Source organism: Peromyscus maniculatus, chromosome 1 (assembly GCF_049852395.1).
Source record: "Peromyscus maniculatus bairdii isolate BWxNUB_F1_BW_parent chromosome 1, HU_Pman_BW_mat_3.1, whole genome shotgun sequence".
Classification (NCBI taxonomy): Eukaryota; Metazoa; Chordata; class Mammalia; order Rodentia; family Cricetidae; genus Peromyscus; species Peromyscus maniculatus.
Window position 1 is genome coordinate 19777130 of NC_134852.1, and position 27810 is coordinate 19804939.

Genomic DNA, 27810 nt, shown 5'->3' on the forward strand with positions numbered 1-27810 from the left:
ACAGTGACTCAAGGGATACATGTAAAACCTACATCTCCACTAATACTTGCACAAAGATGTGCAGAGAAACACAGTTTAGAACACAAAAAGGGGATCCAGAGAGAATATGGAGACAGTAATCAGAGGGGCAGTTTCAGAAGACAGGAGGGATAAGTGAAGATATATTAAATAAGCTGGGAGTGGTAGAACACTTTTTAATCCCAGCACTCAGGAGACAGAGGCAGGGGGATCTTCCTGAGTTAGAGGCCAACATGGATTACATAGCCTGACTCAGGCACCAAACCTACATACAGAAACTCTCTGTCATGAAAACAAAGTAAAAACCTATTGCATTGTATGGCTGGTTACAATCAATAGAAACTAATATCTATTTCAGAAGTACTGAACCCAAGAGCCAGAAGACATGGAAATGTGAAATGCTGTCTTTAGAACATGACTCAGACAATGCAGACCTGTGAGCCTGTCAGCAGCCAATCATGCACTGGAAAATTCCTTGTGTGGCCCTACTCCTCCCTGATGAACTATTGTCAACTAATGTATTTGGGGGAGAAGACACTCATTGTCTTCAGTCATGTACCCAATAGGTGAACCCACAAACTCCAAGGACAGTTCCAAACCTGCAACCACACAGATAGCCCTGGTTAAAATCACGGGGTCACATCCCAGTGGTTGTGGCACTTGCCTTTAATCCCAGAATTGGGGAGAAATAGGCAAGTGAAACTTTGTGTGTCCAAGACCAGCCAGGTCTACAAAATGAGTTCTTAAATACCAGGGAAATACAGAGAAATCTTGTCTGGAAAAAACAAAAAAAAAAGAAAAGAAAAGAATCAATGGCTAATGAAACAAAAAGCCATGAATGTGGGTAAGGGACCTGTATAGAGGAGGAAGAAAGGGCAGGTGTGAAAGGAAGGTAAGAGGCAGGGAGGTGAGAATTAAACAAAATGCACATCATAAACATATGAAAGTAACAAAGAAAATGCAATAAAATTGTGAAACATATAACTACAAGGAACACTAAATGAACTCAACAGGTCACATTGATGTATTGATATATTTGTTTGCATATTTACACAACATAATAATTAAGGAATAAAAGACTATGAATAAGAGAAGAAGAGAGAGGCACATGGGATGTGTTGAAAGGAGAAAGGGGAGTTATATATGTGCATACACAAATATGGAGCTGTTCAGACAAAAAGACTCAGTATAGCCCTGGTTGCCTAAAAATCATGGAGATCCACTTGCTTGACTATTGAGTGCTGGGATAAAAGAAAATGCTGCCACATCCAGCTGATGTTGCTGTATTTTTCTAAATGTTAATGTTGAAAGTAGATGTTTTTTGTTTTGATGCAGTCTCCATACCACCTAATCTAACATCACACTCACTGTTTATCAAAAATGAACCCAATAATGGTCTGTATATGTATGTGCATGCATATGTAAGACAGAAGATGACTTCTAGCATGGTCATCAAGCATAGGGTGTGTGTGTGTGTGTGTGTGTGTGTGTGTGTGTGTGTGTGTGTGTGTAGCAGAGTTAGTATGTGTGTGCATGTGTGTATCTCCAAGGGGGTAATGGCTGATGGAATATCAGGATATCTTTCACAACTGCTTTTCCACCTTTTAAAAATATTATTCTATGTGCATGTGCATATATGATGTGTCTGTAGCCCAAAACCTGCTACAACACATAGAGGTCAGGAAACAACTTTTGAGTCAATTCTCTCCTTCTACTTTTATGTGGGTTTCAGAGAGAGCTCAGGTCATCCATAAGGTTTGCATGCCAAGCACTTTACCCCATAAGGCATCTCAAGGGCCCCTCTTCACCTTATTTTGTGAGATTGGTTATCCCATTGAACCTGGACCTCATTCATTCAGATAGGCTCGCCTGCCAGTGACCTTTGGAATCTGCCTGCCTCACTGTTCCTAACCAGGATTACAGATGCTCAAGATGCTAGGCTTTCATGTGGGTGCTGAGAATCCAAACTCAGGTCTTCAGGCTTGCACACAGGGAAAGGTCACCAATACAGGAATTTCCCCAGACCCTAAGACCTAACTTACAGAGTCTCTTATCTCCAATTTCCATGTTAGACTTTAAATGTTCACATCACAAAAACATAAGTATGCAATGTGGTGGGTTTGTTGATGAGTTGATGATATATTCTATCTTGTAAAATGTTCATTAAAATACATCTTTGTACCCAATACACACATACAATTACTACTCATTTTATTTAAAAAAAACAACAACAACTTGGGATCCAGGTATGGTGGCACACATTTGTGACTCCAGCAATGAGCTTGTGGAGGTGGAAAGATAGTGAGTTCTAGGCTAGCATAATCTACACAGTAAGACCTTCTCTCGAAAAAGCAAAAAAAAAAAAAAAAAAAAACCTCAAGAACAAGCCATTGTGGCCACTGTGTTGGCCCATGCTTGCAATCCTGAATGTGAGAGCTAGTCTGAACTGCACTGGGAGTTCCAAACTAGTCAGGGCACAAAGTAGGTTACTGCCTCAAAAATTAATAATATAAATGATGATTAATGTGAAAAATCAGTAGTGAAAATCTCTTGCATTTGTAACTGATTACAAAATGAATGTAGTCACTTTAGAAAACTTTCTTAACAACTCTTTTAGACACAGGTCTCATTATATACCCCAATCTTGCCTTACCTAATAATGCTCCTGCCTCAGCTTCCTGAGGGCTAGGAGTGCAGCCATATGCCCTATGCAGCAACAAAAAACCAATAAAGCTAAATACAAACATTTAAAAACCAAATAATATCCCAAATGCTTGTTTTGAAAACTACTCCATGCAACAGTATCTTGAGAAAGATGGGACAAAAATATCCTAAAGTGCAACTGTGGATGGTTCAGTTCATAAGTTTGATCTCCACCACCTAAGGAACTGAGTTGGTGATATGGTCCAATCATCTGAGCACTCAGAAGGTGGATGCAGGAGGATCTGAAATTTAAGGTCATCTTCAACTACCTAGTGAAATGGAGGCTTATGAGCCATAGAAAATAACAAGCAAAAGGAATGTAGTATAGAGGAATCAGGGAGGCTGATAAGTAATGAAAGATCTATTATTTGCACACTAACCCATTCAACAAACACACCTACCTAGGCAGCACTTTAGGAACCACGAATATACAAAAGAATCAAGAATCGCCCCTGGCCTTTGGAGCACATACATTAAAGACAGTACAGGAACAGCCTACATTTCAGTCTGGTACAAACAAGAAAGATGACAGACAGAGGTGATGTAAAAGGAGAAAAACAGAACTACTGCATGTATACAAAGAGAAAAGTGGTGGCCATCTATCTAAGATTATGAGAATCAACCCTTATCAAAGACTTCACACAAGCTTGTAAAGCTGCTTCGGGATTTCAGAGAATCCTATCCCACATCCAGCACTTACCCTGAAGCCACAAGTCCAGACGGTGGGGCAGTGAAGTCAGACAGGTGACCAATAGAGAGGTCAAAGATGGAAAAGCTGCCCCCCACTATTACATCTCCAGGACGGTCAAAGCGAGGCCTCTGACTCGGCAACAGCCAGGCTCTTGGTGCAGAAAAGGCAGACCCAGAGAGAGAGCCAAAGAGAACAGGAAGGAGAGTACACAGCCACATGCCTGCTGGGGGCCAGACAGCCAGTGACAGGACAGCCCCACATGGGGCAGTGGCTAGCAGTGAAGGGGGCTTTTATCTGGGAGACTGCCCTTGATCAAGGACCTCAGGCTAAGACCACACTGGGAGCCTGGGCTTTCAGGCTGTGGGGAGAATATTGATCATGACGTGGTGGAGGTGGGTGGCCCCTAAATCCCAGATCCATTAAAAGTTTTATCCCCTTCTCCTGAGGCTTTCTGGCTTCTCTGCATCCAAGGTCACAGCTCTGGGCATCATCTGCAGACTACAGGAAGGGCGACAATGGGTCTGACTCTCTCCTGGGGGACTTGCAAGTGCAGGACCAGCTGTGCTCAGGGCACTGTTCTGTAGAGAGACCAGGTAGGTACAAGAAACAAATCTTCCAGTAGCTGTAATTAAATATTTTTAACACATCTTTCACACTCTATAGCCTCTGCGTCAACCGTCCTTGTTTCTGTACTATGTTGATCCACCAATCCATGTTCAAGGTGAGCTTTGCTGTTCCGTAAGGAATTTTCAGAGAAGTTTATCATGGATAATTTGAACAGACAAACCACCAACTAGAAAAAAACAATAAATATCCAAGTCTTTGTAGAGTCATGAGAAATCCTCCCAAGAAAATGAACCTTTTTTTCTGTTATTTGAAAATTGATCCCAAGGATGGTAAGGTGGTTTTCAGGAAAACACTCACTTGATACACCAGCCTGATGACCTGTGTGTGATCCCAAGAACCCAAATTGAGGTAGAAGGACAGCACTGGAGAGCACCAACTCTACAAATTGTCCTCTGACTCCACATGCAAGCCATAGTACACGCGCGCGTGCTCGCGCGCACACACACACACAGAGAGAGAGAGAGAGAGAGAGAGAGAGAGAGAGAGAGAGAGTTTATCCATACAAAAACAATATATTCAGATAAGAAAACAAATTCTAAACTATGTTACTCCAACAGATAAGTATAATTTTCTAACACAACCATAATTCCCATATTGAAGCCTAAAAGAGAACCAAAACAATAACTAAGGACCTTAGCAAGTAAAGGCAGCCTGATGACCCCATTAAATCTACAGGTCCTACGTGATTAGAGACAAGAACTGACTTCTCAAACTTATCCTCTGACCTCTGCATAGTGCTTTGGCACTGCATGTCCAAAAACATAGACAGGAAACGCACACACCAATCTATCAATCAAGAAATGAATAAAATTAAAAACCAGCAATACTCCAGTTCACTGATATTTCAGCCTATACTTACTTAGCTTCCACTTTTAATAGTTTGATCTTTTCTTAAAATTCACAATATAATGGAAGTTCACACTCTGTAATTGACAGATAATTCTTTTTTAACACCAGCTTTATTGAGATATAATTCTTATAGTATACAATTGTCCATTTACATTATGCAACCTTCCAGGTGTGGGAGCACACTCAGGATGCTGAAGCTACAAGTTTGTTGATGTGGAAAGAGCCTGTTCCAAATAAATAAATAAACAAAGATGACAATTTAGTAGACTTTAACTTATTGGTGGAGTCTAACAATAATTATCAAGTCATTTTTTTAATTAAGCATGGGGTTCAGTATGAGCACATGAGTACAGGTACACACAGACACCAGGGTGTTGGATCCCCTGGAGCTGGAATTACAGGTGGCTGTGAGCTGCCTGATGTGGGTTCTGGCAACCAAACTTAGTCCTCTGGAGGAGGAGTGAGTGCTCTAAACTACTGAACCCCCTCTACAGCCCAAACAAACAAACTTCAGACCTTCATCACGCCAGAAAGAAATGCTGCACCTTTAGTCTACACTCCTCACCTCCAATTTCCCCTCCACAAACCTCAAGAAAACACTATTCTAATATATATCTTTCTGGATTTGCTTGTTCATAGATTCAAATATTAAAATATATTATGTTCTTTATCTAGCTTGCTTAACTCAGAGTAACATTCTTCTTGTCAAATAATGCCTTAGTGATGAGTAAGCCATGCCAAACACTCATTAACCACAAACATTTAGATTGTATGCACTTTCACTACATAAAAAATGCTTCTCTGAAGATTCATTTATTGTCTTGGCAGACATCTTTTCATTTCTCATAGATATATATTTAAGACTGAGATTGATAAATCACATGGTAAGTCTGTGCAGGAAGTGCCAATGAAAGGTTCAATCCCCACTACTGATGATCTCAAACCAAAAAAGAGATCCATGATCAATTCCTCACACCCTCAGCAACACTTGAGGTCATCATCACTTCATCACCCTTTTCACATTATTGCATATGGGGGATTGTGTGTGCTTCAGTTGGCAAGAGGAGGTCACAGAACAAATCGGTGATGTCACCTCTCTCCTTCAATCATCTGGGTCCTGAGGATCAAACTCAAGTTCTCACACTGTGTGACAAGTGTTTTTACACACTGAGACATCTTGCCAGTTTCCCTTTACAAACGTTCTTAATAGAGATAAACGTTAGCAGGACATATGGAGATAGAATGGTGAATAACCATCTGTGTGTTCACTATGCAACCAATAGTCAAGAGTGTTTTGTTTTGAATGTACCACATTTATCTTCATCTGTCTTTTAAACACCTTTGACACACAGAAAAACAATGAGCCAAGATCACATGACTGGTCTTTGGGACTTCACCAAGGACTAGGTCATAAAGGTTTGTGGGGTAGATCTGGGGACACACCTTCTCTGGAGCATCCCACTCTGCCTCTCCTGCTGTGCCCGGTGGCCTTGCCTTAGCCAGGCAGCAGTGTTCCTCCCTGGTTTCAGCAAGATGATGTAGCACTTGGGAATGAAGATGCCACCCAGAAGGCCAGCAGTGGAGGCCAGGATGGAGAAGATCTCTACAGCCACAGTGGACTTGCCCCTGGCACTGTGATACAGGGGCAGGAAGGCTGTCCAGACACTGCAGAAGAGCAGCATGCTGAAGGTCAGGAACTTAGTCTCATTGAAGACATCTGGCAGGCCCCTGGCCAGAAAGGCCACAGAGAAGGTACCCACTGCCAGGAAACCCAAGTAGCCCAGCACACAGAAGAAGATGGTGCCAGAACCCTCCTGGCACTGGATGACAATGTGCTGGGGCTCCGAGACCATATCCCTGTCTGGGAATGGTGGGGAGGTGGCCAGCCAGACCCCACAAAGAACAACCTGCATGAAGGAAGCAATAAGGACCACTGAGGTGGAAGCCCCAGGGCTCAGGCATACCCGGATCCTGTCCCCTGGCCTGGTTACCCTGAAAGCCAGGACCACTGTGAGAGTCTTGGCCAGAACAGAGGACACAGCTACCGTGAACACCACAGCAAAGGTGGTCTGACGGAGGAGGCACGTCGAGACACTGGGTCGCCCAAGGAACAGCAAGGCACACAGGGCACAGAGGCAAAGAGAGAGCAGGAGTAAGTAGCTGAGACTTCTGTTGTTTGCCCTGACCACAGGGCTGTCTCTGTGCTTCAGGAACACTCCCAGAACCAGGACAGCCAGACCAGCCAGGAAGAGTGACACCAAAGCCAGCATGAATCCCAGAGGTTCCTCAAAGGCCAGGAAGATCTCTGTCCTGGGCAGGCAATGGTCTCTCGTGTGGCTCGAGTACTGCTCCCTGGGGCACAGAAGACAGCTCTTCATGTCTATGGGAGACACACAGACACCATTTCTGCAACACTAAATGAACTACACCAGCTCTGAAGGAAGGCGTCCCAAGCACTAACTGCTCTTACAGCCTTTCCATCAAGTCATGGATTTATGAATTATTCCTAGTGACCAGGGCCGGAATGGCTGACAATAGAGGCAGACACATAAAGGAAAACCTGCAGAGTCTGTATCTCTTTTATGTGAGGAGTTTTGTTTCTATCTTCAAACAGTGTCTCATGTAACTCAGGCTGGTCTTGAACTTGTTGAGTTACAGAGGATGACCTTCAACTCCTAAGCCTCCTTCCACATTCCCTCAAGTGCTGTGATTATAGGCCTGTACCACTATACCTAATTTGTGTGAGTTTGTGTATGTGCAGGTTTGTGTGTACACACATGTATGTAAGTGGATGCACATACTTGTCAAGACCAGACATTACCATCAGATATTATTGCTCAACCACTTCCCCTTCCTTATTTTTCTAATCAAACTTAGTTGTTTATTGTTTGTGTGTATGTTTGCATGGGCTCAGACATGCAAAGGTGTGCAAGTGGAGGTCAGTACAACTGTCAGGAATTTGGAGCTCACCTTCTTCCATGTGGGTCCCAGGTGCTGTACATACACTGTCAGGGTTGACAGTGAATACTTTAACTGATGAACCATTTCACCAGACTCTGAAGCTTAGTATTTTATAATTCCTTATTTTATTTTACTTGTAGACTCTTTTGTCTATACCTATGTATGGAACTCATGTGCCTGCCTTGTGCCTGCAGAACTCAGAAGATGCCATCAGTTCTCCTGAATCTGGAGGTACAGATGGTTGTGAACCACCATGGGTGTGTTACTAACTGTTGAGGCACCTCCTCAGCCCCCTTTTCACCTTAGGTTTTAAGACAGGATCTCTCACTGAACCTGGCCATCACTGAGTTGACTATACTGGCAGACCAAAATCCCCAAAGTTCCTTCTGTCTCTGCCTCCTGAGTCTGAGATTAGAGGAATGTGCCACTACAACCTGTCTCTTGTGTGGCACTCACGTGGGGCAAATTACAAAGACCTGGATGGCTCCCACCCTCTCCCCTGCTGGCGGGTACCTAAACCGGCCTGCACAGTTCCATATAACCAGGGAACGCCTACAGGGTTCCATTCCCAAAAAAGGGAGCAGCTAGTCCAGGTCAGTTCCCTAGCTTAGCCCCGGCTCCCACTCCCCACCATCTGGATTCCTGCCTGCAGCTGCAGTCAGCCAAGGTCTCCAGCAGGCCCTGCTTTGGAGCTATACCAACACCACCTTCTGGCTAAAAAGTCCTACTACACCCCCAGAATCACGGAAAGGTAAAGCAGAGTCTTATTTCAAGTAAAAGTACTTGATAATTTTATATTTTAAAATTGACTAATAAATTTTGAGTAATTCTTGTAATATGGCCAACAACATTACCTCACAAGAATTTAAAAACCTTTTGGCCTGTATGATGAATAACATTCCTCTGGAAATATACGACCTTCCTCAAGCATATCTGGCCTGTACCATTTTGACTTTCATCATAATAATTCACACAGTGTTCAAACACTGGTTTAATAATAAAAACAAAGATGAGTCATTATTGGGAGTGATACAGGCTTTAAAAGATAACAATGAGGCTTACAAAAAAAGAATCTCCTTCTAGAATCTGCTTTCAAAGACAACAATAAAGGCTTACAGAAAAAGATTCTCTTTCTGGAATCTACTTTCAAAGATAACAATGAAGGCTTACAAAAAAAAAGATTCTCTTTCTGGAATCTGCTTTCAAAGATAACAATAAAGGCTTACAGAAAAAGATTCTCTTTTGTGGTGGTATTGTGTTTCCCAAAATATTGTGTACTCTAATAAATTTAGCTGGGGTCAGAGAACAGACAGCCACTAGATACAAAGGCTAGAAAATGGTGGCACTCACACCTTTAATCCTAGCATTCCAGAGATAGAAATCCCTCTGGATCTCTGTGAGTTCAAGGCCACATTGGAAATAGCCAAGCATGGTGACACACGCCTTTAATCCCAGAAAGCCAGCCTTTAATCCCAGGGAGTGGTGGTAGAAAACAGAAAGATATATAAGGCGTGAGACCAGAAACTAGAAGCTTTTGGTTGGTTAAGCATTTGGCTGGTTAAGCATTCAGGCTTTTGAGCAGCAGTTCAGCTGAGAGCCATTGGGATGAAGACACAGAAGCTTCCAGTCTGAGGAAACAAGACCAGCTGAGGAACTGGTGAGGTGAGATAGCTGTGGCTTGTTCTGTCTCTCTGATCTACCAGCATGGACCCCCAATAACTGACGTCGGGTTTGATTTTGTTAATAAGAACTTTTAAGATTCATGCTACACTCTTTCTAAAATCTGCTTTCAAAGATATTCTCCAGCAACTCTTGTACGAATTTTTAATGGTTCACTTCTTTCCAATAGTATCAGTAACTAGTCAAATTAAAAAGGTTTTAACACTGAGCTGTGCCGGGAAAATTCATTTCTTCAAGTCCTGTCTCTAAGCAACTCAAAATGGGACATACTTTGTGAAAAGCAAACTGGAGATGATGTAATAAAGATTAAATAGTGTCCCCAGGGTAGAATTCACCCCTAATTGCAACAAGGCTACTATCCTGATGAGAAGAGGGAATTGGGGCTGGGTGTGGCTGCAATGGTTTTAATCTTTGCACTAGAGGGGCAGAGGCACATAGATTTCTATCAGTTTGGGGACAGACTGGTCAACATATGGAGTGACAAACCAGTCAGGTGGACTGGGATAGATTGGGAGGTGTAGCATTGTTGGATGAGGGTTGTCAATGGGGCTGACCTTTGAAAGTTCAAACTCCAATACCAGGCACTCTCCACTTCTCTAGCAGCCTGGCTCCTGTAGATCAGAAGGTAAGATCTCAGCTACTACTGAAGTGCCATACTCCCTAACCTAATGCCATGCTTCCTGCCATGATGGTCATTGACTTATGCTTTGATACTCTGAGTAAGCCCCCAGTTAAATGCTTTTCTTTTAGAACCTGCTTTAATCATGGTGTCTCTTCACAGCAGTGCAACAGGAACAAAGACAATGGACAAATACAGGAGGCTCACAGTGCCCTCTTGACCCCCCTCCCCAGATTCCAGCTCCACATGCCCTTACCTCTTTGGTCTGCAAACTGTCCCTCTGGGCAGGGACTGCAATCAAAGCAGCAGTGGGGGGCTCCCAGCCTGGGCACTTGGCTGAACCCTGGAAGGCAGCTTTCACTGCAGACAGAGGTGGGAACCTAGTAACAGTGAGCACAGTGTCACCAGGGACTCCAGGAATCAGATGCTTGACCTCAGCCTGAGAACCAGAACAGAAGAGTTTCCTCACAGCCCACTAGATGAGATAGGTGCCTGTCAGAAAAAAACATGTCTATCCCATCAGATGCCAGACTGGAGAAGTAACATTGAATGTAATAGAGGAAGGGCTACATCTGCCTTGCTTGGCTAAGGGATTCAAAAACCTAGCTAAACAGTTTAATGTGTTATCTTTCCATTCTCTCTGGGACTCCTACATCAACAATTGAAGATAAAGGGGCAGAAGAGAAGGCTCAGTGGTTAAAAGTGCAGGTTGCTCTTTCAGAAGAGCAGGGTTCAATATCAGGCACCCATGAAACAGCTCACACTGTAACTCCAGTTCTAGAGGATCCAATGTCCTCTTCTGGCCTGAACAGACACCAGGCACACATAACAGTACACAAAAATACATGCAGGGAAACATCCATATATGCAAAAAAAAAAACCTTTGAAAAGGATTTTAAGTATTGGCAGCCATTACAAAAACCCACAGCCTGGACATGATTTCCTTGATGCTCCTGGCTTTCAATTTCTTTCTCTGAAACTCTCCACAGCCTTGGAGCTGCATGATGCACTCCATGTCTAACTCAGAAGACATGATGGTCTCTCTTTTCTCCATCTACCTCTGTGAAGCTGTTAAGACTTACAGTTTGACTGCAGTGCTATTTTTCACTTACTCTAATAATAAAGTATCATCCAGCTTCAATAAGAGAAAAAAATTTAAGTACTGACTCCCTCAAAACACACACACACACACACACACACACACACACAATCATTTTGACACCACAATTGATCATCCTCTCCTTTACCTTGGACCTGCCAAGGATGACTCAGTTTTTTTTTAGCAGAGCTCTACTTCCGGGTAAGGATTATGAAGATGGAAGTGTGGCATGCTGACATCACTGCCACAACAGAAGACAGCAGAAAACCCTCCCATGATCAAGTCCATTGAAAGGTTCTTCAAAGAAGTCCTTGGAAGACATAGCATGTGTCTTCATGCTAGAGATTTCTAAGAAACCTAAGAAAGGGAATCTCATTCTCATGTGGAAAGCCTTAAGGCCACCATGGACTGGAGACGCCACCAGAACAACATTAGATAAAGTTGTAGAGGAGAGAACTCTATGTACACAGGTATTAGGCAGCTGAGGCATTTCTATGCACCACACTCCACAAATAGACATAACTATCTCAACACTGCTTCTAATTGTGATAGTAAATGTCAGGGCTTGAACCTCAAATGTTTCCCAAAGTCTCCTGTGTGGACCACTGGTTACCTAACAGTGGATATTTAAAGAATGACTGGATCTTGATGACTGGTGGTTTGAATATAATTGGCCCCCATAAGCTCATAGGGAGTGGCACTATTAGGAGATGTCACTTTTTGGAGTAGTTGTAGCCTTGTTGGAGGAAGTGTGTCATTACAGGGGTGGGTCTAGGGGTATTATAGATCCTCAGACCATGCCCAGTGACCCAGTTCATTTCCTGTTGCCAGTAGGTCAAGATATAGAACTTTCAGCACCTTCTCCAGCATCATGTCTGCATACAAGCCACAATGATGCACCAAGATGGTAATGGATGAAACCTCTGAAAATGTAAGCCACCCCAATTAAATGTTTTTCCTTTATAAGAGATGTCATGGTCATGGTGTCTCTTCACAGCAATAGAAAGCCTAATAAGATGGAAGTTGATTGCTGGGACTAGGGTATTGAAGTGATAGGCCTGATCATGTTATTGTTTGAATAAATATGGACCATGGAACAATGGATTAGAAAGTTAGAAAAGCAGTAGAAAGATTTAAGTGCTGCTTAATGGGCCATCTAGTAGGAGCATAGAAGACTGAGGTGCTAAGTGTGATTAGATGAATTGTGGGTCTGGCTCAAGAAGTTTCAGAAGAGAAGAATACTAATGTGTGGCCTAGAGATTGTTCTTGTGATATATAGGTGAAGAATGTGGTTGCTTTTTGCTCTTGTCCAAAGAGTCTGCCTGAGGCTAAAGTGAAGAGTTTTGGATTCATTCCATTGTCAGAAAAAATTGCAAAATAACCTGATATAGACTGTGCCGTGTGGTTGTTAGTGTTAACTCTACGAAAGATTTATAATGAAAAGGAACAAGCTAAGCAAGGAAAAACATGAAATGTAAAGTTTGAGGAGAAAAGGAACACCAGAACCTGGAATGGAGCTAAGTCCTGTGTTCAAGCTGATAAACAGATTAAGAAATGGAATAAAGGGATTGGTGACCACAGGGCAAGATCCTTCTCAGCTAAATTTCCAACTTGTAAAAAGGAATTAGAGAGAAGCTTAAAGTCAGATATGGTGGTGCAAAACTTTAGTCCCAGAGCTCAGAAGGCAGATGCAGGTGGATCTCCGACTTTGAGGCCAGCCTAGACTACAGATCCAGTTTCAGGACAGCCTAGGTTAGGTAGTGAAGGAAAACATCAAAAACAAAAAGCTGATAAAGATATAATTGAATGAGAGGTCCATGTTACAGCCCCAAAAGCAACAGAACTTGGCAGTCTGGCTACATGGTTCTGGCTCTTAGGCTAGAAGAAAAGGGTTATGGAAATTGCCTCTGAGACTCTGGAAAGCTGCTGAGGCAAGGCATGTGTCCTGGGAATCTCTAAATGGAGGCCTAGAGAGGCCATTGCATGAAGCTTTGAAGGTAAGGCCTGAACTGCCTTGAAGACCCCAAGATGTTGGAAATGCCAGAGCCGTGGGACACCTGCTGTTGAGAGCTACGAACAGGAAGTAGAACCAGCAAAACAATGAGAAGTGTGATGCAGTTAACATAGAGGAAAGAGTTGGAGGTCTGAGGATTGTATTAACGACTGACATAAATATGCAGAGTTTAGAGTTTTCCCACCTGGTCATCTGTCCTGCTTTGGTCCACTATTTCCTCACTATGCTCCCTTTATACATTTGGAGCAATAATGTACATCCTGTGCCATTATATGTTGGAAGAGTATGATCTGTTTTTTTACTTTGATTTTATAGGGGATTATAGTTAAGAGACTGCATGAATCTCAAAAGAGACTTTGAAATTGGACATTTAAACATTGTTTCAACTATGATAGACAGTGAGAACTTTGGAAATTGGACTCAAAACACTTGCATTATGATAATTTTACAAGCATTGAGGGTTAGGGAGTGAAATTTGGTGGTCTGAACATAATAGGCCTCTATAAGCTCATAGGAAGTGACACTATTAGGAGATGTGGCTTTGTTGGAGTAGGTGTGGCCTTTTGGAGGAAGTGTGACACTAGAGATGGACTTTAAGGTCTCATCTATGCTCAAGCCACACCCAGTGACCCAGTTCACTTCCTGTTGCCTAAGATCAAGATACTCTTGGCTCCTTCTCTAGCACCAATTGTGCCTGCATGCCACGATGTCCCATAAGGATGATAAGGGACCAAATAAACCTGGGAAAATGTAAGCCACCTCAATAAATGCTTTTACTTAATGAGAGATACCGTGGTCATGATGTCTCCTAACAGCAATAGAAACCCTAAGCAAGACAATGCCTCTGACATAATCAATGGATTAATCCGCAGTGGATTAATAAACTGACTAATTATTCTATGCATTGGAAATAGAACATGGGACCTAGTTAGGATTAGTGGGACACTGGGGCTATGCACTGGTAAGATGTAACTTGTTTACCTATCTAATCTGTCTGGCTCCCTACCTTCCCTACCTGTGCACCATGAACTGAGCAACCTCTTCCACCACACATGCCTGCTGCCATGCATGACATACTGCCTCAAGCACACACACACACACACACACACACACACACACACACACACACACACACACAGCAATGGATACATCTGAAAGTGAATCTCTCAAACCAGGAGACAATTAAAACGTTTCCTCACTTCAAACTGTGTCTCAGATATTTGTCAGAGTGGGTGAAAAAATATTAACACAACGAGTACACTGAGTGTCTGTTGAGTCCACTTTCCAGATGGACCATGGGAAGGTTTTTAAATTAATGTGTCACCATCTTTCTCTTCTCAGACAGGTCCTGAACAGAGACACTGAAAATACTTCCAAGGGAGCACCAGCTGCAGATTCTCATTCTATTTGTAGGTCTTTTATTTTCTATCCAACCCTATTTTTATGTGTGTATATGGCATAAACATGTGTACATGCACTTGTAAATCCATGTGGGATCATGTTCATGTACAGACAAGTACATGTGGAGGCCCAAGGTTAAAGTTGGGAATCATCCTCAACTGCTTTTCCACTATGCTCATTAAGGCAGAGGCTCAAAGTAAAACCCAGACTTCACTGATATGGCTCCTCTTACTCGCTAGTTAGCTTTGTGCATCTCCTTGTCTCCACCTTCCAAGACTGAAATTGCAGGTGGACCATACTGCCCACTCATCATGTACAAGTGTTCTGGAAATCCAAAGTCTGGTTCTTGTACTTGCATACAAAATACTTTAACCACTGAGACATCTCCCGATTCCAGGTTTGTATTTTCATTTTTGCTGGTGAATCAAGTACATCCAGAGAAAGATCTCTTAGGAGGTAAACAGCATAGCCAGCTATCCCTGACTGGCCCAATCTAGGGCTACATCTACTTCATGCACAAATGGAGATGAGGAATCCTGGACTTGGATTTTCCCTCTGATTTTAACAGACTCGGACAAGAGTCATCTCTGCATTCAGGCAACTCACGTGAAGATCCTCCATCAAATGGAACTTCATTTTGCTCCCCAAAGAGACTTGAGGGTCTATCATGCCTATATGGACCAAGTGAAATACACCCTCAGGGGTCTTCTGTCCTTGGAGAATGTCAAATTTTGTCACCAAATCTCCATTAGCATCAAATATAATTTCACTTCCATCAGGAGTCTTGAAGTGCACCTTCCTGAGGGCTTGAAGCAGCTGAAAACAGAAGGGAAACATTATACACCAGCCAGGGCAGGTCTGGAGTCTTGTCCAAAATAGCACATATCATTCACCTCTGCAATAATACAGAGTCACTTCAACTATGGACTGGCCCCATTGTGCATGAGAAAGATCAAGGACCTGTAATATTTTCAGGGACTCACAAATACGTTTTAGCTTTAATGAAGTAATAATACATAATACTTAATCCAGATAATTTTTAAACTAGTACAGTGTGTATGTATGTTGTGTGTGTGTGTTGTGTGTGTGTGTGTGTGTGTGTGTGTGTGTGTGTGTGTGTGTGTGTAGCTCACTCATACTGAGTAATCCAGAGAACAACTCTCAGGAATGTTCTCTCCTGCTGTCTTGTGGGACTCAGGAATACAACTTATACTTGTGGACAAGTACCATTACCCACTGAGTCACCTCAACAGCCTTAAAACTAAACCCAAAAACATGACAGTGTGGTTCCTGCTCCAGGGTCTCATTTGGCTGTGCACTACTGTCCTCAGTCTTCCCATCACACTCAGTAGACTCCAAATCCTAGCAGGACTTCCAAGGACTTCCCCAGCCCACCTAGACCACCCATTCACTCCAAACAGTCTCCCATTATTCATCAGTCCCACCCTTGGTGCTCTTCTATTTGCTCCATTCTAGGGTCTTGACAGATGCTGTCCCTGCCATCTGCAATGCTATCACTTCTGCCCGTAGTGAGACTTCTCACACTCTTGTCTGGAACTCAGATATTTCCATACAAAGACAGCTTTTCCTGCCTTTCACTTCCCTTCACCTGCTCCTCACTCAACCTACCTAATATCTTCATCACAGAGTACACACAGACATTTCAACACTCACGTATTTTAATTTTGTGGCAGAATCTTGTTTTGTAGTCCATGTTGGCCTCAATATCGTGTGTGCTAGGAGGCCAGGGTTGGAGGCCCATGCCTGTCATGGGCCTCCAAGCTTGGCTCCTGTAAATTTTAACCTGTCACTCACAGCCAAAATGCCAACAACTATCACTCATTTCTGGTTTACAACCATATGTATCTTCACCAGGCACACAGAAGAAACTCGAGTCATCTGAGTTTCGGTAATGAAAACTTACCCCCTCCTTGGCTATGATTCTCACTGTTTACCTCATCAGTGAGCAACATGTCTCCCAGAGGTCCTCTTACCAATCATGACCTTGGCTACCCTGAGTGGCTAAAAGGAGATAAACAGATGTATGTATGTATGTATGTATGGATGGATGGATGGATGGATGGATGAATGGAAGGATGGAAGGAAGGATGGAATGATGGATGAATAGACAGACAGACAAACATAAGACAGATTGACAGACATATAAAGACTCAGGGCGAAATGACCAAAATAGATAGATAAACATATGAAATTATCAATATTTCTAAAATAGAAAAATAAGTAAGGGAATAGGAGATGGCCCTGAGATTAAATTACAAGATATAAACACTTAAGGATCAGACTCCAAATCTGAACCCACATAAATGTCAAGTGGATGTGGGAGCCAATCTCTACTTACATTCGCATAAGGTTGAGACAGGAGATGCCCAGTACAACCTGTCTAACAAGACTAGCCATATCAACATGTTCTGGGTTTCAGTGAAAGATCCCACCACAAAGTAAGATAGAAGAGGATTGAAAGGTGATTCCTCATCATCCTCAGACCTTCCCACATGTTGTACATATGAGTGTGCTCCCCACCACATGTGTCTCCATGCCCACACACATGTGCCCACATACATGTACAATATACCAAAAAATGAAAAACAAATAAATGGCATTTGATATATATTTAAAATTCTGCTTTGAAGCATGCCTATACTAAAAGTCATCCACTGTTTACCAAAGCTTAAATTTGTGACACTAAACAATCTAATTATTGTTATGTGAAATATTAATTTTACTAGGCATCCTGTATGTGCTAAGTTATACAAGCCACAGGGCCAGGACTCATCTGAGATCACACACCTAGCATGGAATCCTTGTACATTGTTTCTTCTAAGATGTATCTCAGCTAAAATTATGAGGCATCCTTGCTGAGGCATGCAGTCAGTTTCACCTCTATAGCCTAGTTGGAACCAATGTCCTCTTCCCCAACCATCCCTGAATCACTCACTCCACACATGCCTCTCACCTGCCAGGGCTGGAAGTCCTGAGAGTCTGTAACTTTCCCATGCTGGTGCCCATGGGTTATCATGTCTTGCAGGGCATGAGCAATGCTGTAGACAGCTGTGTAAGCAGCATCAATTTTACTCACTTCTGCAAAAGGGTACTGCTTGTTTTTCAGACTCTCATTCCCTAAGCACAGCTGGACACCCTCTGTCACTGTGCTGCTCTGGTGGGGCCATGTACAATCAAAGGTGAACTCCCAGAACTTCTTTATAAACATGTCTTCTGGGGTCTGGCTGGGGCGCAGGTGAGCAAGGAACTCAGGGAACCCAATTGCCCTGCTGCTGTGATACAGAAGGCCAAATGTGCTGTGCAAAACCTGGGATACTCCTGGAATGTTTAGTGCCAGCGCCATGTGCAGAGCGCCCTTGCTGACCCAGACCTGGCCTGAAACAGGGACATCCAGTAAGCCATACAGGATGAGCTGGAAATTAGAATTGCTTAGGAAAACCAGAACAACCCTGGCTGTGGATTTTTGCATCTTCTGGACAATCTCTTCAATCTTCCCCATGGACTCATGGGAAGGAACATGGAAAGTGAAATCAATGCACACACCAGCTGTACTCAGCTTCTGAGTGGCCAGAGAGCTGGCCTGCTGCCCAAAGTCATCATCATGGGCCAGAATGATCACCCAGGACCACTGAAAGTGAATTATCAGCAGGGTCACTGCAAGGGAGGATATGAGGTCACTAGTCAGCGTCCGCAGGAAAGATGGGAACTGGATCTTGTCACTGAGGCTGGGTAGTGAGGATGAGTAACTGACCTGTCAAGGAAGAGCCAGGATAGAAGAGTGGATGAGATGTGAACTTAGGCGTGGGCTGATGATCTGGTTTAAATGTGGGAAGGAAAGGATGGAGACATGACTCAGTAGATAAGAGCCCTGGTTGTTCTTTCAGAGGACCCATGTTCAATTCCCAACACACACCTCAGGGTGCTCACATTTGCCTCTAACTCCAGCTCCAGGAAATCTGATAATCTCTTCTGGCTTCCTCCTACATCTATAGCATAGACTCACACAGACATATCCACACACATAAGAGTGTATTAAATTTTAAAACATAAATAATTTTCAGGGAAGGACTTGTGCATCCTTATTTGAGAATTGTGCTGGTTCTACAAGCAGCTGTGTGTCCCTCACTGGCTGATCATTCCTGACACAGGCCTGTGGCTTCTGCAATGAAGCCCAGAACCATAGCTTTACCTCCTCTGCTCTCAACATCTGTCCTTCACCTGCCCCCCAATATTTCATTCTTGCACCTCAGCTTGGATTGGTCTGACTCTGCTTTGCACACAGCTGTTATGTTGTTCTTTTGATATTTCATGGGGGGGTTGGGAGGTTGGGATAATACATCAGTAAAGGTCCGAAGACACATTGTGGGAACTCTACTTCTATCACGTGGGTCCTAGAGGTCCAATCTCAAGTCACATGGCTTGGCTAGCAGCTTTACCCCATCAGCCATCTCACTCTCTCTGGTATGAAACAATCAGTTCCTGGCAGGAACCAACCTGCAAGAATAACAATCGGCTCTTATCACACCACCATTGTGAGATTTTCCAGTTTTCAGACAAATAGGAGTCTGATTTGACATGTTGTCAAGGAAGAGATGGTACCATGTTCTCAAAAGAGAGAGTTCTTGGAGATGTGACAAGTGGGGAACCTGTGTCTGTGTTTGTTTTGAGGGGCTCAGAATGTGGCTGCTCAGCCTCAGAGTATGAGTGCAAACCCTTCTCCGGCCTCTACAAGATCTGTAAAAGTTTTATTGTCTTAAAACAGAAGCCCTAGCATCATGTTGGTCATATGGAGGAATAAGGCTGACTCAATCTCATGCAGGTGGTCCTGCCAGGCTCTCCAATAAAATAGAAGATATCCAGATCAGTTTGGTTACAGACAATGATCATTTTTATAAGCTTATCCAATTACACATTATTAACTAATGACAAATTATAGTTTAATGGAAATATTGGGATAAAATTTGACTATAAATAATTCATTGTTTCCTTGATATTAAAGTTTTTATTATTTTCCAAGCATGAATGTTTTGATTATATGTATGATTATGCACCACATGAGTGTCTGGTGCCCTTGGAGAACAGAAGGAGTCCTATTGCTGGAAATGGAACTACAGGTGACTGTGAGTCCCCATGTGGGTGCTAGGAATTGAATTTGGATCCACTAGAAGAGCAGCCAGTGAATACTCTTAACCTCTGAACTATCTCTCCAGTTCCTGAAATTCAAATTTAACTAATTCTTATCGGGCAGCTCAACAAGTTCGAAAACCAGATGTTCTTGAGGTATGTTCAATATATCAAGTTTCTGTTCTAGTCATGATAGTGCACAGCACTTAGGAATTAGAGAAAAAAGGAACGAGAGCTCCAGAGCAGCCAGAGTTACATGGAGAGTTGCTGTCTCCACACAAACACACACACACCACCACCACCACCACCACCACCACCACCACCACCACCACCACCACCACCACCAATAACACTAATGAATTTTCTGTTGTGTATGTCATCATACCCAGAGTAAGAAATGAAGTTTCTAATCATTAAAATATCCCTAAATGAGATGGGATGGAGAGATGCCTCGGTGGTTAAAAGCACTGTTTTCAAAAATCATAAGGATAGGAGCTCAGATCCCAGTACCCACATAACAAGTTTGATGTCCCTTTCATGGCTGTAACCTCAGCTCCAAGAAGGGTGCACATAGGAGGCTAGATGGAACTCACTTGCTTTAAGCCTAGCCAAGGAAACATGGGCCCTAGGTTAAGGGAGAGAGTCTGCCTCAAAGTGATAGGTGGAGAGTAATGAAGTAGGCCACCAGATGGCCTCTAATGGCCTCCACACCTATGCAGAGCTTCATACACTTGCACACACACAAACAGGCACACACCCACACACACAGACACTCATGCATGCACATAGATGTAGATAGAAGGAGAGACAGAAAGAGAGAGACAGAGAGAGAGGCATACACTCATGGAAACATACACATACATGTATTATGCTATAATTTCAAAAAAAATAATCCTGCCTTACAGTGGGGCATGGTGAAACACACCTGTAATGTAACATTTGGGAGGCTGGGGCATGAGAATGTTATCTGCAATTTCAAGGCCAGCCTGTTCTACATAGTGAGTTCTAAGCCAGCTAGGTCTTCAGGGTAAGAATCTGTGTCTCAAGAAACAAAATTACAAACTTTACAGAAACCTCAAGTTCAGAAGCACTTTAGTGAGAATCTACCCAAAAGTGGTGATAGATAAGTCCTTGAATACAGTTCTGTGGATTACACCATCCAGTTTCAAGGGACAGGGGAGAAAGCCCATCTCAAAAAAAATTAACAAATGTGAGACATTCAAAGAGACTGGAATTTACTCAAATTTAGAGACTTCATAGCGAAAAGCAAATGCATTTAAATCAGGATCTTTACACAATGTGTATGTTAATGTGAAATTTAAATATATATATACATTTGTATATATACATATGTGTACATATACATATATATACATATATGTGTGTGTGTGTATATATATACATACATTGAGAAGGGGTCTCAACTAGCCAAGGCTAGCCTCAATCTCACTATATAGCTAAGGATAACATGGGACACTCCTGTTATATGGAGATCCTCCAGAACTCCTGTTCCACCTCCTGACTACTATATTACAGGAACACTAGAGTTTAGAACCTGGGCCTTGTGTGTGCTAGGCAAGTGCTCTAGCAAGAGAGCCACATCCCAGTTCTTGAAGTGACTATTATGGTTTGAATCTAATATGTTACAGGAAGGTTCACATGTGGGGACTTGGTTTCCAGTAGATGGGCTTCTAGGAAGTGACTGGATCCTGAGGGCTCTGACCTGATCAACGGTTAGTCCTTTAATGGAGTCATAGTGGTGGCATTTTATAGACCCGATGGAAAGTAGGTGGGTGGATCCAGATCTCTGGAGCTGTGTCCAGGTGGATGTCTGTGTCTCCCACACCCTATGTCTCTGCTTCCTGACCACTGGGGTGTCTGTCCCACTACACACTTCTGCCATGAAGCTCTGGATTACCACAGGCCCAGAAACAATGGCATCAGATCACAAAAGTGTGAAACTTCAGAAACTAAGCCAGAATAAATCTTTCCTCTGTTAAGCTGTTTCTCTCAGGTATGTCTGTCTCAGCAAGGAAAAGCTAATTAACAGTTTAGTGGTTGATTAAATAGTTCAACAGAATTGCCATTTGACCCAGCAATTCTATCTACATTCCTATGATAACCAAAATTATATGGACAGAAAAAATCCTATACTCAAATATTCATAGAAACAACACGAATGAGAGCTCTAAAGAAGAACCAGCTCTAGTAGTGATTGCTCATTGGTGTGAGAGAAATATCTGACAAAAAGCAATTTTAATGAGGAAGGGTAGTTTTAGGCTCATGGTTTGAAAAACTACAATCAATTAATTGTGACAGTTCTAAAAAAAAAAAAAGTACAATCCATGTGACAGTGTACACACGGCAGCAGATGGCGCCATAGAGGTAGATGTGGACCTGGGAATCCTCATTCTTCATGGAACAGGAAGCAAAAAACACACAGGAAGTGGGACCATAGTATTAAACCCTAAGGCCCATCCATGTGCACTGTCCAGGCTACTCAAGGTTGCATAACCTTCCAATACAGGCCCACAGCTGGGGGTGAGGGCTAAGTTTTCAAACACATGAGCGTATTTCATAATTAAAGGTATATGAACTGATAAATGGGTAAGCAAAACATGGTCTTTGCATACAAATGATTATAATTATTCATAAGGAAAGAAATGCTGGCTCTTGTTACAACATGGATGAACCTTGGAGACATGCTCAGTGAAAGAGGCCAGGCCAGATAGCTGCTGAGAGTGTGATTCAGTCATCTGAAAGGACCAAAAAGGTCAAATCCACAGAGACAGAAAAGAGAATAGAGGTTGTCTCTGGTAGGAATGATGGGATGTGGTACTAATTGGTTTGAAGGGGATAGCTCTTTGCAGGAAGATGAAAACGTTCTTAAATCAATTGTGATAATCACACTAAGATAAAAGCATTGAATTGTTCAACTTAAATGGAGAAATTATCCTCAAGTCACCTCTTAAACCTATGAACTGAAGAGACGATTGTCATATATGGCCAACCTTGAGGGAATGACACTGATGGCTGGGTTACCAGGAACATCCAGAGGGTAGATGGGAGCAAGTGGCATGAGCCCAATTGCCTAGACTCAAATCCCAGCTCTAGTACCTACAGCCAGGAGAGCTTACTCTTAAGTTGTGCTTTTGGCTTTGTTGGTTGGTTTGTTTTCTCTGTGGACTGGGAAGATGTCTCTGCAGGTAAAGGTGTTTGACACCAAGCCTGGAAACCTGAGTTTAATCCCCAGAACCAACATACTAGAAGAAAGGAACTGACTCTCAAAAGTTGTCCTCTGACAAAAGTGAGCACAATGGCACTGGGGCACTGGTGTTAGGTACAAACAAACACACACACACACACACACACACACACACACACACATACACACACACACACACACACACATACACACACACACAAACACACACACATAATATTAGTAATAATAATGAGAATGAGAAACTCTGTAGAGATGGTACACTAGCTAACAGTAACTACATACTACTCTTTCAGAGGATCTGGGTTCAATTCTGAGAATCCTCATGGCATCTAAAAACCATCTCTCACTCCAATTCTAGGAAATCCAATGCCCTCTTCTGATTTCTATGGGCACCAGGCATACATGTAATACGTATGCATACATAAAGGCAAATACACATACATATAAAATTAAATAAGTAAATCTTTAAAGACATTTTTTAAAAAGATTGTCTAAGTGTCCTCATCAATGAGAGGGACAATAATTCTCTCCAACATATGTACAGGAGAACCACAGTAGAGCTGCTAACTACTTGACCATGATCATCATTTTCACTATGCCTCCTTCCCAGTACTGAGATGTCAGAAGTGAAGCACTGCACTGGTTCATGTGGTGCTGAGGATAGAACCCAGGGCTTCCTCCATGCCAGGCAAACACTGTCCACAGGGCTACATCACCAGCATCTCTTCATTGGCTTCTTTTTTTTTTTCTTTTTTGAGACAAGGGCTCACCTTGTAGCTCTAGTTGGCTGGAAATTTGCTAGGTAGACAAAGCTGGACTCGAACTCACAGAGATCCTCCTGTCTCTGCCTCCTGAGTGCTGGAATTAAAGTCGTGGGCCACTACATTATTAAGGGATTGCACAACATTCATGAAGAAAGGAGACTTTCAGCAACTCACCTGAGGAAACTTGTAAAGTCCCAGAAGTCTGGCCATGGAGACAGACAGGGATGACCTCGTGTCCCCAACCAAGGCAGCCTGAGGAGAGCCATGCTGGCATGTGTAGTTGGGGATGGGCTCCTCCTGCCCCGTGAGAAAGCTCATTGTCTCATGGAGGGCTCCATGCACTGAGTCCCAAGAGTTTCGAATAGAGAAGCCCAGGGTCACATTGGGCAACAAGTAAGCACTCCTATTAATCTCCTCAATGGCAAAGACGAAACTCTGGGCCACCCGGTAGCCCCAGTTGGAAACGCTGAGGGAAAGAGAAGCCCACATTCATCACTCATGATGGGGTAAATGGAACAAGAATAAACACAGTGACTCAAGGGATACATGAAAAACCTACACCTCCACAAATACTTGTACACAGATGTGCAGAGGAGCACACTTCAGAATACATAAAGGGAAGCCAGAGGGAATGTGGAGACAGTAATCAGAGGGGCAGTTTCAGAAGACAGGGGGGATAAGTGAAGATGTATTAAATAAGCTGGTGTGGTAGAACACTTTTTTAATTCCAGCACTCAGGAGACAGAGGCAGGTGGATCTTCCTGAGTTAGAGGCCAGCATGGATTACATAGCCTGACTCAGGCACCAAACCTACATACAGAAACTCTCTGTCCTGAAAACAAAGTAAAAACCTATTGCATTGTATGGCTGGTTACAATCAATTGAAACTAATATCTATTTCAGAAGTATTGAACCCAAGAGCCAGAAGACATGGAGAAGAGATGTGAAATGCTGTCTTTAGAACATGACTCAGACAGTGCAGACCTGTAAGCCTGTCAGCAGACAATCATGCACTGGAAAATTCCTTGTGTGGCCCTACTCTTCCCTGCTGAACTATTGTCAACTAATGTATTTGGGGGAGAAGAGACTCATTGTCTTCAGTCATGTACCCAATAGGTGAACCCACAAACTCCAAGGACAGTTCCAAACCTGCAACCACACAGATAGCCCTGGTTAAAATCACGGGGTCACAGCCCAGTGGTTGTGGCACATGCCTTTAATCCCAGAACTAGGGAAAAAGAGGCAGGCGAAACTTTGTGGGTTCAAGACAGCTGGGTGTACAAAGTGAGTTCTTGAATAGCCAGGGCTACAAAGAGAAATCTTGTCTAGAAAAAACAAAAAAGAAAAGAAAAGAAGAAAAAAAGAAAAAAAAATCAATGGCTAATGAAACAAAAAGCCATGAATGTGGGTAAGGAACCTGTATAGAGGAGGAAGGAAGGGCAGGTGTGAAAGGAAGGTAAGAAAGGCTGGGGATGAGAATTAAACAAAATGCACATTATAAAACTATCAAAGGAATAAAGAAAAATGCAATAAAATTTTGAAACATATACATGCAAGGAACACTAAACAAACTCAACAGGTCACATTAATGTATTTATATATTTGTTTGCATATTTATGCAACAAAATAAGTAAAGAATAAAAGACCATGAATTAGAGCAGGAGAGGCACATGGGAGGTGTTGAAAGGAGAAAAGTGAGCTATATGTGTGCATACACAAATATGGGGCTGTTCAGATAAAGATTCTGCATAGCCCTGGCTGGCCTGGAAATCAGAGATCCACCTGCCTCTGACTCTTGAGTGTTGGGATTAAAGGAAAATGCTGCCACATCCTGTTGATTTGGTGTCTTTTTTCTAAATGCTAATGTTGAGAGTAGATTTTTTTTGTTTTGATGCAGAGTCTCCACACCACCCAGTCTGAACTCAAACTCAGTATTTAGCCAAAAATGACCCCAATCATCATCTGTATATGTGTGTGCATGCATGTATAAGACAGATGACTTCTAGCATTGTCTTCAAGCATGGTGTGTGTGTGTGTGTGTGTGTGTGTGTGTGTGTGTGTGTGTGTGTGTGTCAGAGTTAGTAAGTGTGTGCATGGGTGTATCCTCGTTGAGGGTAAAGGCGATGGGATGTCAGAGTATCTTTCACAACTGCTTCTCCACCTTTAAAAAACATTATTCTGTGTGCATGTGTGTATATGATGTATCTGCAGACCAAAACATGCTACAACACACAGAAGTCAGGAAACAACTTTTGAGTCAATTCTCTCCTTCCACCTTTATGTGGGTTTCAGAGAGGGATCAGGTCATCCATAAAGCTTGCATGCCAAGCACTTTACCCCATAAGGCATCTCAAGGGCCCCTCTTCACCTTATTTTGTGAGACAAGTTATATCACTGAACCTGAAACCTTCACTTACAGATTCTCCTGTCTCCAATTCCCACATTAAACTTTAAATGTTCACATCATGAAAACATAAGTACGCAGTGTGATGGGTTTGTTGATGAATTAATGAAATATTCTATACTGTAAATGTTCATTAAAATACATCTTTGTACCCAATACATGCATACAATTACTACTCATTTTTATTAAAAAAAAAAAAAAACATGGGATCCAGATATGGTGGCACACATTTGTGATTCCAGCAATCAGCTTGTGGAGGAAAGAAGATATCGAGTTCTAGGCTAGCATCATCTACACAGTAAGACCGTCTCTCAAAAAAGAAAAAAACACTCAAGGACAAGCCATGTGGCCACTGTGTTGGCCCATGCTTGTAATCCTGAGTGTGAGGGCTAGTCTGAACTGCACAGGGAGTCCCGACTAGTCAGAGCACAGAGTAGTTTACTGTCTCAAAAAAAGCAATATAAATGATTATTAATGTGAAAAATCAGTAGTGAAAGCCTCTTGCATTTGTAGCTGATTACAAAATGATGGTAGTTACTTTAGAAAACTTTCTTAACAACTCTTTTTGACTCGGGTCTCATTATATACCCCAATCTTGCTGTAACTAATAATGTTCCTACCTCAGCTTCCTGAGAGCTAGGAGTGCAGCCATATGCCCTATGCTCAGTCATTGCTACAATGAAAAACCAATAAAGCTAAATACAAACATTAAAAAACCAAATAATATTCCAAATACTTGTTTGAGAACTATAGCATGCAACAGTATCTTGAGAAAGCTGGGACAAAAATATCCAAAAGTGGGACTGTGGATATGGCTCAGTTCATAAGTTTGATCTCCAGCACATCATGAACTGAGTTGGTAATATGGTCCAATCATCTGAGCATTCAGAAGGTGGAGGCAGGAGGATCAAAAATTCAAGGTTATCTTCAAGTACCTAGTGAATTGGAGACTTATGAGTCATAGAAAAAAATAACAAGCAAAAGGAATATAGTACAGAGGAATCAGGGAGGCTGATAAATAATGAAAAATCTATTATTTACACAACAAACCCATTCAACAAACACACCTACCTAGATACCATTCTAAGAACCAAGTATATACAAAAGAATCAAGAATCACCCCTGGCCTTTGGAGCACATACATTAAAGACAGTACATTAGAAGCCTATATTTCAGTCTGATACAAACAAGAAAGATAGACAGACAGAAGTGATGTAAAAGGAGAAAAACAGAACTACTGCATGTATACACAAAGAATTGTGGTGGCCATCTAGTTGGGATTCTGAGAATCAACCCTTATCAAAGACTTCACACAAGCTTATAAAGCTCCTTCGGGATTTCAGAGATTCCTATCCCACATCCAGCTCTTACCCTGAAGCCACAAGTCCAGATGGTAGGGCAGTGAAGTCAGACAGGTTACCAATAGAGAGGTCAAAGATGGAGAAGCTGCCCCCCACTATTACATCTCCAGGACGATCAAAGCGAGGCCTCTGACTCGGCAACAGCCAGGCTCTTGGTGCAGAAAAGGCAGACCCAGAGAGACAGCAAAACAGAACAGGAAGGAGAGTACACAGCCACATGCCTGCTGGGGGCCAGGCAGCCAGTGACA

At 42.6% G+C, this 27810-nt stretch overlaps 1 protein-coding gene across 2 annotated transcripts; it reads right to left on the bottom strand.

Annotated features, from left to right (window-relative positions):
- Positions 1–5940: 5940 nt before the first annotated feature.
- On the bottom strand, positions 5941–27781 carry LOC102924536 (vomeronasal type-2 receptor 26-like). 2 transcript variants are annotated; one of them, XM_042272688.2, is made up of 6 exons: positions 27573–27781; positions 23972–24263; positions 17637–18434; positions 15269–15478; positions 10405–10528; positions 5941–7268 (listed from the first exon to the last, which is right to left on the bottom strand). In XM_042272688.2, the coding sequence occupies exons 1-6, from the start codon at positions 27779–27781 to the stop codon at positions 6292–6294; spliced, it is 2610 nt and encodes an 869-aa protein (XP_042128622.2). In that variant the 3' UTR covers positions 5941–6291. The 2 variants fall into 2 exon arrangements, with proteins under 2 accessions (XP_042128622.2, XP_042128617.2); XM_042272683.2 differs by having other exon boundaries at positions 15239–15478.
- Between the last annotated feature and the right edge of the window lie 29 nt (positions 27782–27810).